Raw genomic sequence first — 15,957 nt, 5'->3', positions numbered from 1 at the left:
TTCCCTCTCCGCTATCTGCTAGCTGTAAGATATTAGATGAGTTACTTTATATGCCTCTACCTCCTTAGCTGTAAAATGGATATAATATTAATATCTACCTCTTAGGGTGTCTGGAAGTATAAGACACTATTATAGATTACATCGTGTACCCCAAAATAGATGTTGTAAATCCTAACCCCTACACCTGTGGATGTAATTCCATTAGACAAGAGACTTTTCTGTCACGTTCTATGTTATGAAACCCTAGTGGTGTAGCGGTTAAGAGTTCGGCTGCTAACCAAAAGGTTGGCAACTTGAATCCACCAAGCACTCCTTGGAAACCCTATGAGGCAGTTCTACTTTGTCCTATAGGGTCACTATTAGTCAGAATTGACTCAACAGCAACAGGTTTGGTTTATGTTATGTTCAGCATGGCATATAAGTGCAGGATGTGTTTTAAACCAATAGTTTTTGAGATATAAAAGATTAGGCAGAGAAACTAAAAACTCAGTGCCGTTAGAAGCAAGGACAAAAGCGGGAAGATGGATGCCACATGGAGATCTCCAAGGAGTGCTGAGAACACTAGAAAAGCGGAGACAGGGATTTTCCCCCCAAATGGGCAGAGAGAGCCTTCTCCTAGAGCTGGCACCCTGAATTCAGACTTCTAGTCTCCTGAACTGTAAGAAAATTTCTGTTCATTTAAGTCACCCGATTGTTCTTCTGTAATAGCAGCACTGAGAGAGTAAGACAAAGGCTAAACATATAAAATACTTGAAACAGTGTTTAGCACTGCAATTCTCAGTAAATATTGGCTAAAATTATCATCAGATTTCAGGAAAGTGCACAGGAAGTTCAATGTGGAACGTGAGGTCTGTTAAAAGAAACAAGGTCCAGATTATGAAAGGTCTTGAACCAAATCCTCCTAGAAATGAGGAACTGCTGAAGGATGTGTGCCAAAGACTAACACAGTCAGATCTGCACTTAACAGAACTGTGAGTCTGGCAGCAGTGCAGGAGATGGGAAGCTGGGCACGGGGAAGCTGTGGTAACATTAGAGGTCAGGAGATCTCTTAGGAGGCTACTTTTAATAACTCAAGAAAAAGATGCTGAGTGACTGGAGGGTACAGAAATATGCAAAACAAACCCCCATCCTAAATATATTTACTAGCTCTTTTAGTATCAGTTTGTTATCCAGGATTTCAAGTCTATCATCAAAAACTTCTAGATTTAGCTCCGAGGTTACTGATGACTCCTCCTTTTAGATCACATGGGTAAAGTTTCCTTATTACAAGCAACAACTCTGTAACATGTCTGATTTTACATACAGTCTCATTCTCCAATCAGTAAGGAATAGATCCTTTATCTGCCAGTTTAAATATTTATTCTAATTATACTTGTGGGAAACAAACATATAAAAATTTCTCTAATAGAACTAAGAAAAATTAAGTCAGGAAAAGACAAAAAAATTCCCTTACACTACAGTTCCCAGACATCCTGAAAGGTATAAATAATCTCTTACCTTTCATCTTGCATCAAGAGATACAATCACGCGGAGATTCCTTTTACTGAATCAGGTAGGCTTAAAAAACAGCACAGTTTCACAGACTAATTTATTTCAATGGTTTTTAAAACACTCTTTTTTAATACTCTATTTCTTAATTTTAAGGAACTGTCTTCCTTAAAGACAATTCAATCCTGCCTATGGAAAGAGGCAGTAAGTGACTATACCAAAAGACACCTTCCTCTGCTACATATTTATTTCTTCCACCACACAGCAGCAGGTCCAAGGAACTGAAGAGGCAGTGTTGTGACTGAGGAGATGGTAAGGGGACTTGACTTAAACGTCTGTTTATATATTAAGATTATTGCTTTTATGTATATATTTCCTAGGGATGATGAAAACTAAAATCAAGAAACCTCAAACCACCACTGTAATTAAAACTTTTCTTTCAATGCTCATTCTCATGCAACCTAAACTGAATTGTTGAGCCAGAATGCCATTTATTTAAAAAGTACTAGGAAAAGAGAAAAGTTACTTATCTAAACAGAGCTATAGATCTTGCTTTGTCGCTTTTCCTATTTAAGAAGGATCAAAAAGTTTCCTTAACATAGATTTAAATATTCATTTCTATTTCTCTCAATACACCACTATACACTAACCAATTAAAAAAACGGCCATCTGCAATTCACATACTAGTTAACAGAGAAATCTGAGAGAATGCTCAAATTTTATAAATTAGATCTGAAAGGACTCTTGTCACAGACAGGAGCTAATGTTATGGCTAGTTAAGAATAGCCTGTATGCAGTGTGTACTGCATTTCTCCAGAAATTCAAACTACATGCTATGTGTATGTAAAGTACAAAACAGCTCCAAGTAGGGAGCTAAGCACTTTGATATTTTGTCTCACTTTTTTTTTCCCTTAAACCAAATTCTTTCCTTGATTTTTTTTATTTTTTTAATTTCCATCAGAAATTCAAAGTAGTCAGAGTGGCATTTTTAAAATAAACCAGCAAAGATTGTCATTGTTGTTGTTAGGTGCTGTCAAGTCGGTTCCAATTCATGGAGCGACCCCATGTACAACGGAATGAAACACTGCCAGGTCCCGTGCCATCCTCATAATCATTGTTATGCTTGAGCCCATTGCAGCCACTGTGTCAATCCATCTCATTGAGAGTCTTCTTTTTCACTGACCTCTGTTTTACTAAGCATGATGTCCTTCTCCAGGAACTGGTCCCTCCTGATAACATGTCCTGCCACCATTGCTTCTAAGGAGCATTCTGGCTGTACTTCTTCCAACAGATTTGTTTGTTCTTCCAGCAGTCCATGGTATAGTCTAGTCAGTATTCTTCACCAACACCATAATTCAAAGGCATCAATTCTTCTTCAGTCTTCCTTAGTCAATGTCTAGCTTTCACATGATTATGAGGCGAATGAAAGCACCATGGCTTGGGTCAGGAGCGCCTTAGTCCTTAAAGTGTTATCTTTGCTTTTTAACACTAATTAAATTAAAAAGGTCTTTTGCAGCAGGTTTGCCCAACAAAATGCATTGTCTGATTTCTTGACTGCTCCTTCCATGGGTGATCATGGATCCAAGTAAAATGAAATCCTTGACAACTTCAATATTTTCTCTGTTTATCATGATGTTGTTTATTGGTCCAGCTGTGAGGATTTTTGTTTTCTTTATGTTGAGGTGTAATCCAGACTGAAGGCTGTAGTCTTTGATCTTCACCAGTAAGTCCTTCAAGTTCTCTTCACTTTCAGTAAGCAAGGTTGTGTCACCTGCATATTGCAGACTGTTAATGAGTCTTCCTCTGATCTTGAGGCCCCATTCTTCTTCATATAGGCCAGCTTCTCAGGTTATTTGCTCAGCATACAGATTGGATAATAGGTATGGTGAAAGGATACAACCCTGACACAAACCTTTCCTGACTTTAAACCAATCAGTATCCCCTTGTTCTGTCCAAACAACTGCCTCTTGATCTATGTACAGGTTCCTCATGAGCACAATTAAGTGTTCTGGAATTCCCAGTCTTCATAATGTTATCCATAATTTGTTATGATCCGCACAGTCAATCATAACAAATTATGGATAACATTGCAAAGCAAAGGTTAAGGATACTAAAAATGACATATGTCATACTACACTTCTGCACGCTCCCTCTTTCCAAGTACTTAAGCACCTCTTAAAAATGCCGCACGTTAGGAAGACAGGTCTTAAAGAATAATCCATACTCTTCTTCATTCTGCTCCCCATCGTGAGGTGTTAGAAAATTAGATTCAACTTATAAGACATAAAAAGCTTAAAATAACTTAAATTTCTGTAAAAGAGAATTCAACCGATCTCATCTTTATTCATTCCCCTTCACCAGCACACCCATACCACCACATACGCTTAAGGCCATGACTGAGAGAGAAGCTGTGCATTCTTCCAAATCACCATTCTACTATTTTGCACATAACCACCTAAATTAAAAATAAATAAATAAGCTGCAGTTAAGAGTCTCTCGTGTGGGCAAAGTGACCCAAGTTCCAGAAGTCATCACAGAGCACAAAGCAGAATCATTTAAAAAAGGCTACTTACTTTTTCTCATTACTTTCATCTGTGTAGGAGATGCCATAAAACCCATAGTAAGAACTAGACATATTTGCCGAATACTCTATCTTCAAGGTATAATTGTGCCCTTCTAGAAGCGCTTCAGGGGCAACAATGGCAATTTGTTCATGAAATGGATATTCCAGGACCTCAACTTGCTTTTCTTGGCTTGAAACCGCTGACATAATGGTCACTCTTGAAATATTATGGCCTGTGCTATGAAGAATGATATTCCACGTGGCCTGAAGAGCTTGAACTGAAATTGTCACAGAACCCCTGAATGTCATCGAGGTTAGGTTCGGGTGTAGGTTAAGTTCATAGCGTAGTGGCTTAATGGCAGTGGGAAGCCTGATTTGTGCCCATGGAAACAATTTCCCATTTGTTGCAAGTGGCTGAATTAGTCCCATTGATTGGTTTTTTTTATGGCAGCCTTCTTTGGTAAAGGTACATTTGGGCAATAGGTAAATCACCAAGATAACAGAAACGGCAACCACAATGACAAAAGCACAGACCACCATGGTCCTTGCGGAGGGGACTGAACAAGCGCCATCAGGGCTCTGCCTGTAGCCGGCTGCACTGTTCCGAAGGCCTGAGCTTCTGTTCATAAAGGACATGCCCAGCAGCTTTGCAGATGACTCATAATCCTCTTCATCCTCATCCATCTCATGCTCCCCAAGACCCCGCACCAGCAGACGTGAACCCCGGGGCTCATATTCTACTTCATCAGGCTCTAGAGGATGTAAACAGGGCTCTTTGGCTAAATCCACCACATCTGGTTCTTCCTCAAACATGCTGTTTTCAATCATATTCCGGGGGAGCTGAAGCCGATCTAAAGAGTCAAAATATAAGGACAAGATACAGAGTTAGAAAAAAAAGCTCATAATAAAATGTCTCTTAGCAAGACCACACTTGATCTAAGAATTTTGTTTTATTACTAAGACATTTCTATTTCAGTGCTACTGAATTAGGTAAGATGCTAATGACATTCTTGGATCATCCATTAAAAACCCCAGCATAAATAACAGTATACCACAGCCATGAAACAAGAAAACTAAATACACAGGCTAGTGTCAAAAAAAAGACAGTTGAATTTATATACTCATTTCCCCAGTACACTCCTACCCAACAACCTGGGCCCCTGCCCTGGGCTTTAGAGGGCTTTGCTTTGGCCTGACTCTGTACCGGTCCCCACAGGGTGAGGAATCAATAGGATCAAAGGGATGTGCCTGCCCACAGTTGTGTCCCCCTGCTGGGGTCTGGGTACCAGGACCCCAGAATACCTGCCCCAAAAGGCTCAAATCTTCTTTCAGAGCCTTTGTGGGTCTGTTCCTTCAGATCTACTATTCAAAGGGAGGGCCACAAACTATTTCTAGGCTTGAATGGTGACCAAGGGGCATGCTGGGTGTCCCCGATTCCCACCCCCAGGAGAGAGATGGTCCTATCTCAGGAACAGGAAGCAACAAATTATACAGGGAATTTCCTAATGTAAGAAACAACAGAAAATAATAAGACAGAAAAAAACTATAAAAATCAGGTAAAACTGTAATTGAAACTTTTCTTTTGCCCACTCTTCCACAGCATTCAGAAGTACAACATATTCCCATCTGTAACAACCACATTCTACACCAGTGAATGTCAGTGGATCTTGGGGTGGGTTTGTGGTGGGAGCTTTTACAAAATTAAAGAACCACGCCTTCCATCTTGCCAAGAATCACTGAAAAATAACATTCAAAAAGTAGTGGGGGTAAATAATCCCACATATATTAATAATTCCTATGATTAGATCAAGGCATCCTGGTGGCACAGTGGTTAAGCCCTCAGCTGCTAACGCAAGGTTGGTTCAAACTGGCCAACCGCTCTGCAGAAGAAAGATGTGGCAGTTGGCTTCCATAAAGATTACAGTCTTGGAAACCCTCTGAGGCAACTCTACTCTGTCCTACAGGGCTGCTATGAGTCAGAACTGACTCAGTGGCATACAACAACACCACCACAATTAGATCAGTCAGTGTTCTTTAAGAATCATTGAATTTCAGCTTTTAAGGGATTTCAAAAGTTATCAAATTGAAACCCCTATTATAAAAATAACAAGTATTGTTATTTAGAAAGATTTCCATTCCCTCCTCCCAACTTTTCTAAAATTTATTAGCCACTCCAACCATTTCAGCAGTCATCATTATACATCAGACCTTCCTCATTGGGCACAGAGGTTTTGAGGACAAGCTCCTTTAGTAAATCACCAAAAGGATAAATTCTGACTACAGTTGTCAACCATTTGCACATCAGAAGCACTGAACAAAAAAGTAAGAACACAAAGAGAAGACATATGGTTTCATTATACAACAAAAATCTAACAAACTGTTACGCAACCAAAAAGAAGGGACTACCTATGCTCTCACATACCTGCTCCACAAGTTAGCCAAAGGGTCTGTTTAAAGCAGCAGGGAGAAAGGGATCAGAACCATGTACTTGTACTTAGGTACTGCCACCCACCAGTTCACAGCACAATGCTAACTCACCGGAAAGAATGAGGAACCAAACTATTAGCTGAGGGGAAAAAAATGAAGAAAGAGCTTTTTGAAATGACCCTGCATTAGTTGGTTTCACTAAAGTATTTCTTCCAGTAAAAGAAGGGAATCAAGTGGAAGTTTGGGAGTGTTTTGTTTTAGAAGAAAGGGTTTTTTGGTCCCCCCCCCCCAACTTTTAAAGCTTATTTCTTACTAACAGGCTTAATAAAACGAAAGTGTCAGCATGCACATTTATTCTCCAATTAAATGTCAGATAGTGTTAAACACATGAGCTGCTAGCTTATCGGTTCCTTAAGGACACAATTCAGCACTGGGGATTTCTGGCATATGAGGAACAACTATGCTGTATTCCCTGGAAACTTCTGCACAGGACAGAGAAACAGGCAAATGTAAGTTTCAAGAGTAAAACAGATAAAATATTTTTAAATGTGCTTTAGAAGTGGTTTCATATATACAAAACAAAATTTCAAACATAAAATATTGAACTTAAATGTATAGATATGAAAATGTATATTATAAAAATTTATATATGGAAATAATTATAATAGCAGCTAATATTTATTGAATGTTTTATTTATTTATTGTGGTATTAGGCACTGTTCTAGCATCTTACATATATTATTAGTTCATGTATCTTCACAAATCTATGAGGCATTATTTTCTCTGTATTATACATGAGAAAACTAAGGCAGAGAGATCATTCACTCGCTCAAGATCAAACAGAGAAGCACATGTCTAAAAGAAGAATTTTTAGGGTAAACCAAACTAGCTTCCGGCATACAGGATGGTTTGAAGGCAATCATTTGAAAACAGCTCCCATGCACTACAGGATGTTCACAGATAAAACATCGTGTAAAAAAATGAAAGCAGCATCTTCCTTCATCCGCAGCAAAATGAGCCACGTCTTGTAGCTGAAATCTCAACAGCCTAACTTGAAAACTTGACAGTAAGAAAGCTGCCTCTGAAGTAGTAGATCATGCTGTTGTATTAAAGTCAACTTTACATGAATAGAGCCACCACACGCAAGTAGGGATAAAGTGGAATTCTTAAATGCTTCCCTACACACTATAAGCCAGGGCCTTTGCTCCAATTGTTTCAAGAGCTTCAAATACATGCTACTCCCTCCTCAGTCCAATAAGCAACCCCATCATGGTCATCAATATACCTACCAACTAGTAACATAACTGACATACCACAGACACTCAACAAGTATTTGTTGAATAAATGAATGAATGGAGGGGAAGGTGGAACTTAGTCAATATGTATCATGATTACAGGTTCAATACGAGTAGGATCCAGACTACATTATTCTATCCCATAATTGTTAGTGCAATAAGAAGTCTTTGATGAAGCTCCACAGTACTCAAGAAATAAGGCTCAGCAACATGATATGTTAAATGGAAAAGTCAACATAAACTCTAACTTTGAGAAAGTCAGAAAGATATATTTTTTCCAATCTGCTACATTTGCTCACCACCGCTCATATGCACCCCAGTACTAGGTGTTTTTCTCTAATGCAGTTCTCACTAAAAAGATATGACTCTCCAAAAGTCAGCTGACTCGTCTTAAGGTGTGGAAACTCACTAGTTCTGGAACATTCTGCTGCTGTCAGGAGCAACATAGAAAAAATTACTAAAATAGAATCTGTCATAAGAGAACTACATACTGTTAACGTAGCTGCTAATTGAACCAACTGGTTCAACTATTTCAATAATTTGGCTATATCCTATCAAACCAAAAAACCAAACCCGTTACCGACGAGTAGAACTGCCCTATAGAGTTTCCAAGGAGCACCTGGTGGATTCGAACTGCCAACCTTTTGGTTAGCAGCCGTAGCACTTAACCACTACACAACCAGGGTTTCCTGGCTGTATCATAGTTATTAATATTAATAATAAATCAGGATTAAAAATCACAACTTATTAGTTGCCTACTATGTGCCAGACACATTATACGTATCATTTCTAACCTTCACAACAATTTTATAAAATGGCAAGTATTCCTACAGCTATTTTAGAAATGAGTAAACATAAACAGGTTAATTTATCTTCACAAAGTCACACGGCTAGCCAGACACAAAATCGGTATTACAGCCCAGGTCTAAAAATCATATTCCAAATTTTAGGCTCTTTCCACTATTATATTGCATCCTCCCACCCAAACTAATTCAATAAAGGATAAGAGCTTGTACCTAAATTATTTATTTTGTATTTGGCAATGAAGTTCCTAAGAGTGTTATTTCTCAGGGGGGGAAAAAAAAAAAAGGCTACTCACCATCAGCAGAGCAAAACTTACATTCTAATTAAGAATATCTAGTTTAACAGAAATGCTTTGTATTTTGTGCTATTCAACAAATACTAACCCAAAAGTGATAACACATAATCCATGAAACAAAGCATTGATAAATGTTAGGATAAAATTCAGTTTTGGTACTCAGAGTGTGGTTAGTTAACGAGCAGCATCTGTATCAGGGGCAGCTTATTAGAAAAGCAGACTCTCAAATCCCCTCCCTCAATTTGAATTTTAACAAACTCTCCAGAGACTTACACACTCATAGCTTTGAGAAGCACGGGACTGAGCCCTCTCCATGGGCAATCCCAGCCAGCACCAGCTGCTTCCCACCTGGGAGTGCTCTGGCCAGCCCAAACTGCTTACTGCTCTGAAAGCAAGCCAGACTGTTGCATGCCCTCCTTCACATGCCTTTTTTCCTCCAGGTTCCCTCTCCCTGGGCGTCATCATTTCTCCCTCTCATCCCAGTTCACCTGGTGAAAACCTGTTCTATAACTCAGCTTAACTTGCTACAATATAAATTAAGAAAAGTTATTTGCCTTTTTGTTTCTCCTTTTAAAAACAAATTTCCTTTTCACTTCACCTCTCCCCTTTCAGCTTTGGAGTGTAAAGGGACTGCAATTAGATTGCCTTTTCCTGCCTCTTAGGAACCCTGGTGGTCCAGTGGTTAAGCATTTGGCTGCTAACCAAAAGGTCAGCAGTTCAAATCCTTGGAAGCCCTAAAGGGCAGTTCTACCCTGTCCTATAGGGTTGCTATGAGTCAGACTGACTCAATGGCAATAGGTTTTTGGTTTGATTTTTTCATCCTGAACCTTACAAAAGTAATGCTACTTTAAAGTTTCTTGGAATAAAACTTATAGTTATTTTCTAGGTGGGGGTTTTGCAGTCATCAATCCATCTCCTATAAATGGTCTAGAAATGGAAGAAGGGTTACAACACCCTGCTTTGGGAATTTAACCTCCTAAGCTTTGCTACAGTGACCCCAACTTCTTGTGACACATGTTTTGCTTTGTTTTGATAGTTAATTGTGTCTGGGGCATGCATCTCATTAGCAGAGAAATATTGCTGTACCTGAATCTTTAAAAAAAAAAAAAAATTTTTTTTTAATCTCTTAACAGTTAAAAGGAAACCCTGGTGGCGCAGTGGTTAAGAGCTAAGGCTGCTAACCCAAAGGTCGGCAGTTCAAATCTACCAGGTGCTCCTTGGAAACTCTATAGGACAGTTCTACTCTGTCCTATAGGGTCACTATAAGTCGAAATCAACTCGATGGCAATGGGTTTTTGGAACACTTAAAAATTTTCCACAGCTGAGTTTTAGTACCTGTCATGATCCTATATATATTAGTTGCTTAACTTGCTTTGATTTTAAAATGTCTAAAAAATCTTTTCTTAAGAAGACTATGTCCTCTTTGGCACTTGCCCATGTTCTATTCTGTGTCCAACCTGATGTATAAAAAGCTGGGACCTGGGTACTATGGCTTTACCTAACAAATTTCTAAGCTATCTCTGGGTAGACAGAATCTCAATTCAGTACTTAGTGGGTTCCATCCTTGAACTCTGTCCTCTTAGAACCTTGTTGCTGTGTTTTCTGATTTTCCGTCATGACCCTATTTAAAGTCAAGGAATATTCTACAGTTTGACCGTTTCGCATCTGCTGTCTGTACTTCGTTATTTCAGATCTTTTGACAGGGCTTAGTCAGCTCCTTAAGTCTGGGTAACTTTTATTATTTATCACTCAGTCAGTCTGATACCTATGTAGGATTTTAATCTTTCAGAAATGGGGCACATCAACCCATCCGCTATATTTTACTGTAAATTAGAAGCAAACCTTCTTTTGTGTATATAATCACATCAAACTAAATGTATCAAACCAGGAGATGTAACTTTTATCACAGGTATCCCATGAAGACTGTTCTTCAAGTCTATTTAGGAAAATGATGGTTTTGACTCTGTAGTCAGCACACTTCAATCTTAGCATTAAACTAACGCATAATCAGCGCTTGTTCTGATGGGACTTATTCCTACTGAAGGAAGGCGTCCTAAAGAAACGGGGAATTTTCTAAAACATCTTAAATCTACATATGCAAGCTATCTATAAGCCCAAAGCATGGAACCTTTTAGTTGAAATGTTTCCATTTTAAATAACATAAGGCCATGTGGTTATCCCAGGGCTCTGGTGGCACAGTGGTTAAGAGCTTGGCTGCTAACCAAAAGGCTGGCAGTTCAAATCTACCAGCCACTCCTTGGAAGCCCTATGGGACAGTTCTACTCTACCCTGTTGGGTCACTGTGAGTCAGAATAGACTCAACGGCAACAGGATGTGGTTATAGATCTAAGAAACCTGAAGACATTTCTTTTCATCAGATACTGTGAACTAGGGCCCTTGATGTAGTCGGTGGACCAGAGTTGATCTGCAAACTATTTGTTAGTAGTCTGTGACAAGATACATATAGAAAATTAGTATTTAAAACCTTTTATAGTAATTTGACAGAGTAATTTTTATATCTGCTGTATTTAAAATTTTTTAAACTGGAACTTACATTTTGTATTTTTTATTTCATTTTTCTATTAGCTCTTTTGTTTGTATACTACAAATTTCTACAACAGATTAAAGTTTTAAAAACTTGATTCTTCAAGTAATTTAAGAAGCTATGGGTTGGACAGTCACTATGATGGCAATCCAGGACAAGACAAAGCTCTGGACAATGGCAGCAGCAATGAAAGTAGAGAGGGCAGAACGATTACAAATCATGTTAAAGAGCTAGAATACATAGAAGCTGATGCTCCCTTGGGTTGGCTGGGTCTGCAGGGTGGAGAGAGAGAACTAAGTCTATGTCAATTCCCTACACACATTCCGGCTTGCACAATAAGAAGAAGTGCCATTCCCTGAGATTGAGGACACAGATTTTTGGTTCCCAACCCTTCTTAGATTTGGGAGGAGGGAGAGAGAAGGGAGAATGGAGCAATGAGATGGCGTTCAGTATGGGACATGTCACATTTAATGTATCTCTGAGATACACAGATGGAGATGTTTGATTATAATAGCATATTATAAAGGCCTAGTTTTAGATTGAGGTTCAAATATTGGCTATTACACTGACTGCCTGATTTTAAACATGTTACCTAACATCTCTTATTCTTAATTTCCTTACCTGCAAATGTGGAAAATAAGACTATTTAGTAGGATTGTTGAAAGGATTGTATTATCTGGGTCTGGAACAAAAGAGGGGTCTGAGTTGAAGAGCTGAAGTTCAGAATCACCTGAGTATACACGATAACTAAAACCATGCAGATGGATGAGTCTACTGAAATAGTACAGCCAGGGAGCATCAGCATTTAAGAGGTGGGCATAGGAAGAGGGGCAACAAAGGAGAATATGAAAAATGGACACAGCTAGAAAAAACAGCGAAGTGGCATCCCAGAGACCAATGGAAGAGTTTCATGAAGGAAGTGCTCAGCACTGTAAAAACAGAAAGGTCAAGTAAAATAAAGTCTAAAGAGGTTACTAGATCTGGCAACCACGAAGCCCGTGACACTTGCTGAGGCACTTTCGGTGGAGCAGTAGGAGCAGAAGCTTGATTTCCGTGGCCCGTGAATGGAAAGTTAACAAAGGAAGGGTGCAGACTACTCTTTCAAGGCACACAACTGTGTATCAAGGAAAAATCATAGATTCAAAATAATGCAGAACATGCCATAGAGAAGAACTAAATGTTTTGTTTTTTGTTTACCTGTGTTTAAGATGAGAACAACTTAAGCATGTATTTCAGTGGAGAAGAAATAAAGAAAGACAAAACGTGGATGGAAGTGGAGGAGGAGCAGACAGTTGTTGGAGTGCTATCCCAGAAAAGCAGGAAGAGATCACAAGATTCCAATAGAGGGATTAACCTCGATGGGAGACAGGCACTCTCTCTGTCTGAGCCTGGAAGAAAGCAGAAGAAGAAAACAGAGAAGAGTCATGTATAAGCATGGAAAACTGAGGGTGTGAACAGCAGGAAGCAAGGTCATCTACTCAGAGTCAAAAGCAGTTGTGAGGAAGGAATAGGTGGCTTAGGGAGAATGATAAGGGACAGATGGCATGGGAGAGGCCTGGGGGGTGATGACACAAGGACAAAGTGAACCCAGTGGAATTCGTCATACCACCAATCTCCAGAAGCGTCTTCAAGTAATGCCCAGGTCTAAAAGTACAGAAGGCACATGGTTAATCCAGGGTTAAAGATGTAGAGAGGGTGTGGCAAGAAGCCAAGGGGTCAGCATATAGAGGGTACTGACAAGAGAGTAACTGATCAACTGATCCAATTTAAAAGACAGAACGAGAAGTAAAGCCATGACCAACAACATGGTGAACAACTTGAATTAAAAGGAGCAAAGTTCCTACCGACTTTAAATTCTTTAAACTACCATCTTATTTTCTGAGAAAATGAAATGAAATGGGATGTATTTTCAAATCAACAAGCTAAAAATCTTTAAAAGAATTGACCTAATCTAAATAAGCCTTCACGGGCAGATAAAAGATTTGCTATTTCAAACTAGGCCCTTACAACAAATTATTCTTCTGAAATCCTTATGACATACTTATGCAGAGCTAAGAGACAGAAGAAGCACTGATGCATTTGAATTGTGGTGTTGGCAAAGAATACTGAATATACACCATGGACTGCCAGAAGAACGAACATATTAGCCTTGAAAGAAATACAACCAGAATGCTCCTTAGAAGCAAAGGAAGAAGAGAGTCTGGCTTGCTTACTTTGGACATGTCGTCAGGAAAGACCAATTGCTAGAAAAGGACATCACATTTGGTAAAATAGAGGGCCAACAGAAACTCTCAATGAGATGGACCAACACAATAACCACAACAGTGGACTCAAACATACCAATGATCGTGAAGATTGCACAGGACAGAGCAATATTTCGTTCTGTTATACATAAGTTCACCATGATTGATGGTCAACTAGATGACAGCTAACAACAATAAAAGCTCCAAGCCTGAGACAATATTTCTATCTTCTAGATTATTTCCAAATGAAAATTCCATTAAATTTTTGAATAAATACATTATCAAATAATGTAACTACTTCCCTAATAAGCAATCCCTTCCCATCAAAAAGAGATATTATTCTAAGTAGTTTAAGCTTAAAAAGAAAAAGAAAAAAAAACTAGAATTCAGAACAACAAAATAATTTTTCTGTATGTATCTAATCATAGAGTCCTGGTGGCAAAGTAGTTAAAGCACTCAGCTGCTAACCAAAAGGTCAGTGGTTCAAATCCACCAGCTGCTCCACGGGAGGAAGATTTGGCAGTCTGCTTATCTGAAGATCCCAGCCTCGGAAACCCCATGGGGCAGTTCTAATCTGTCCTACAGGGTCACTATGAGTTGGAATCAACTGGATGGTAATGCGTTTGATTTTAGATCAACAGGTCTAATCTGACAAAATATGACCTAACCCCTACTTCACCCTCGAAGAAAACCTCTTCCTACTAATCACAGCACTCATTTAAGTTAAAGCTTAGATATTATCATTATCTCACCAGAATCTGAAGGGCTAGTCATTAACAGAGAACACTTTTGAAGAGGATGTCTCTAAGTACAGTCCCCTTCCCTGAAACATCCTATTTGCTTACACATCGATACAAGCAGTGTCATAAAAAAACACAAAAAGTTCTTGCACAGAGGACTTATTTTACTTTTAGTATATAGTGCTTTTTCACGAACCACCTTTAATCTTCCAACTGAGAGGCCCGAGGTCATGACCTAGGATGTAGGATCCAAGAATGGTCTTTCTTTTCCCCTCTTTACTTTGGGAAGAGAGAAGCGAATAAATGACCGGGGGTGGGAGGCAGGAAGATCAGAGAGAAATGATTCAGTGCATGAACACCATAAGCTCACTTTATTTAGTTCTAACTAAGAGAAACTAAGATTTATTTTTCCCTTTTAAGTTACCCCTAAAGTTCATTTTAAGCCAAAAAATGTTGTAAGAGACTTCTACTTCCAGTATGATAGAGCAATTGGTACCACACTATTCCTCTTCTCATAAACGATCACTAAACTGGAGAAAATGATGCAATTGTTCTCAGGTACTGGATAATAGGCAGAGCAAGAATGTAACTCTGAGAGAAGGAAAACTCAAAAAGTGAGTCCACAATTGTTCTAGCTTTCTGCCTCAGGACAATTTCCCAATTGTGATACAACAAGCTAGAGTCCAAGCAGAGCAGGGTGAGGAGGCAGAGATCAGGGCACCAAACAGGGAGAGATTAGGGCACTAAAGAGGAGGGAGCTGTGCAGAGGGAGAGCCACACAGGTTTATGCAAGAGTTCCCTACAATTCCTTAGCCTAGGCAAGACATGACTACATGAGGCTTATATAAGAGTAGCTTAAGGTGAGGACAGAACAGGAATACTACAAGCCAAGCAGTACAAGAAAACACTGGAGGTCCAACCAAAACAGAGTAAAGAGACCTTATTAGCACCCTGGGCATCAACTTGAAAAACCACAAAGACTTCACATTAGGAGTAAAAAACTATGCCCTAGAATAAGACATACTCTAGACCCACCTAACAAAACCTAAAACTAAGTCCTAACAAAATCTACAAGGGACACAGGGTTTGGAGGTTGAGTCCTCTTAAGCTAGAGTGGCTTGGGAAACACCGTGGGCTTCCCACAGATCTACCGTAACAAAATGTAAAACCAAACCTACAGTTTCAAGGTGGTCAGCCAGTAATTAATGTGCCTACTAGAACAAACCCTGGTGGCATAGTGGTTAAGAGCTACGGCTGCTAACCAAAAGGTCGGCAGTTTGAATCCACCAGGCGCTCCTAGGAAATCCTATGGGGCAATTCTACTCCGTCCTACAGGGTCACTATGAGTCAGAATTGACTCGATGGCAATGGGTTTGGTTTGGTTTTTACTAGAACGAAAATCAATATTCTACAAATTAATTAAAGCAAAACATAATCCAGCATCTCTAAAATGTATCATCAACACTGTTCAGTATAGAATTCAAAATTACTAGACATTCAACAAAACAAGAAAATGTGACCCATAAGAAAAAATAATTCCACAGAAACTGACTTTAA

At 39.1% G+C, this 15,957-nt stretch overlaps 1 protein-coding gene across 1 annotated transcript in view; it reads right to left on the bottom strand.

Moving 5' to 3' along the window:
* The window catches only part of LNPEP (leucyl and cystinyl aminopeptidase), a 109,622-nt gene that overhangs the window by 56,177 nt on the left and 37,488 nt on the right, over positions 1-15,957 (bottom strand). Inside the window, exon 2 of the mRNA XM_010589595.3 lies at positions 4,062-4,902. Coding sequence (XP_010587897.1) covers positions 4,062-4,902 — 841 coding nt within the window. The remainder of the gene's footprint in view (positions 1-4,061; positions 4,903-15,957) is intronic.

The sequence above is a fragment of the Loxodonta africana genome, chromosome 2, assembly GCF_030014295.1.
Source record: "Loxodonta africana isolate mLoxAfr1 chromosome 2, mLoxAfr1.hap2, whole genome shotgun sequence".
NCBI lineage: Eukaryota > Metazoa > Chordata > Mammalia > Proboscidea > Elephantidae > Loxodonta > Loxodonta africana.
The sequence above is the reverse complement of the archived record's forward strand: the minus strand, read 5'-3'. Positions and strand labels throughout refer to the sequence as shown.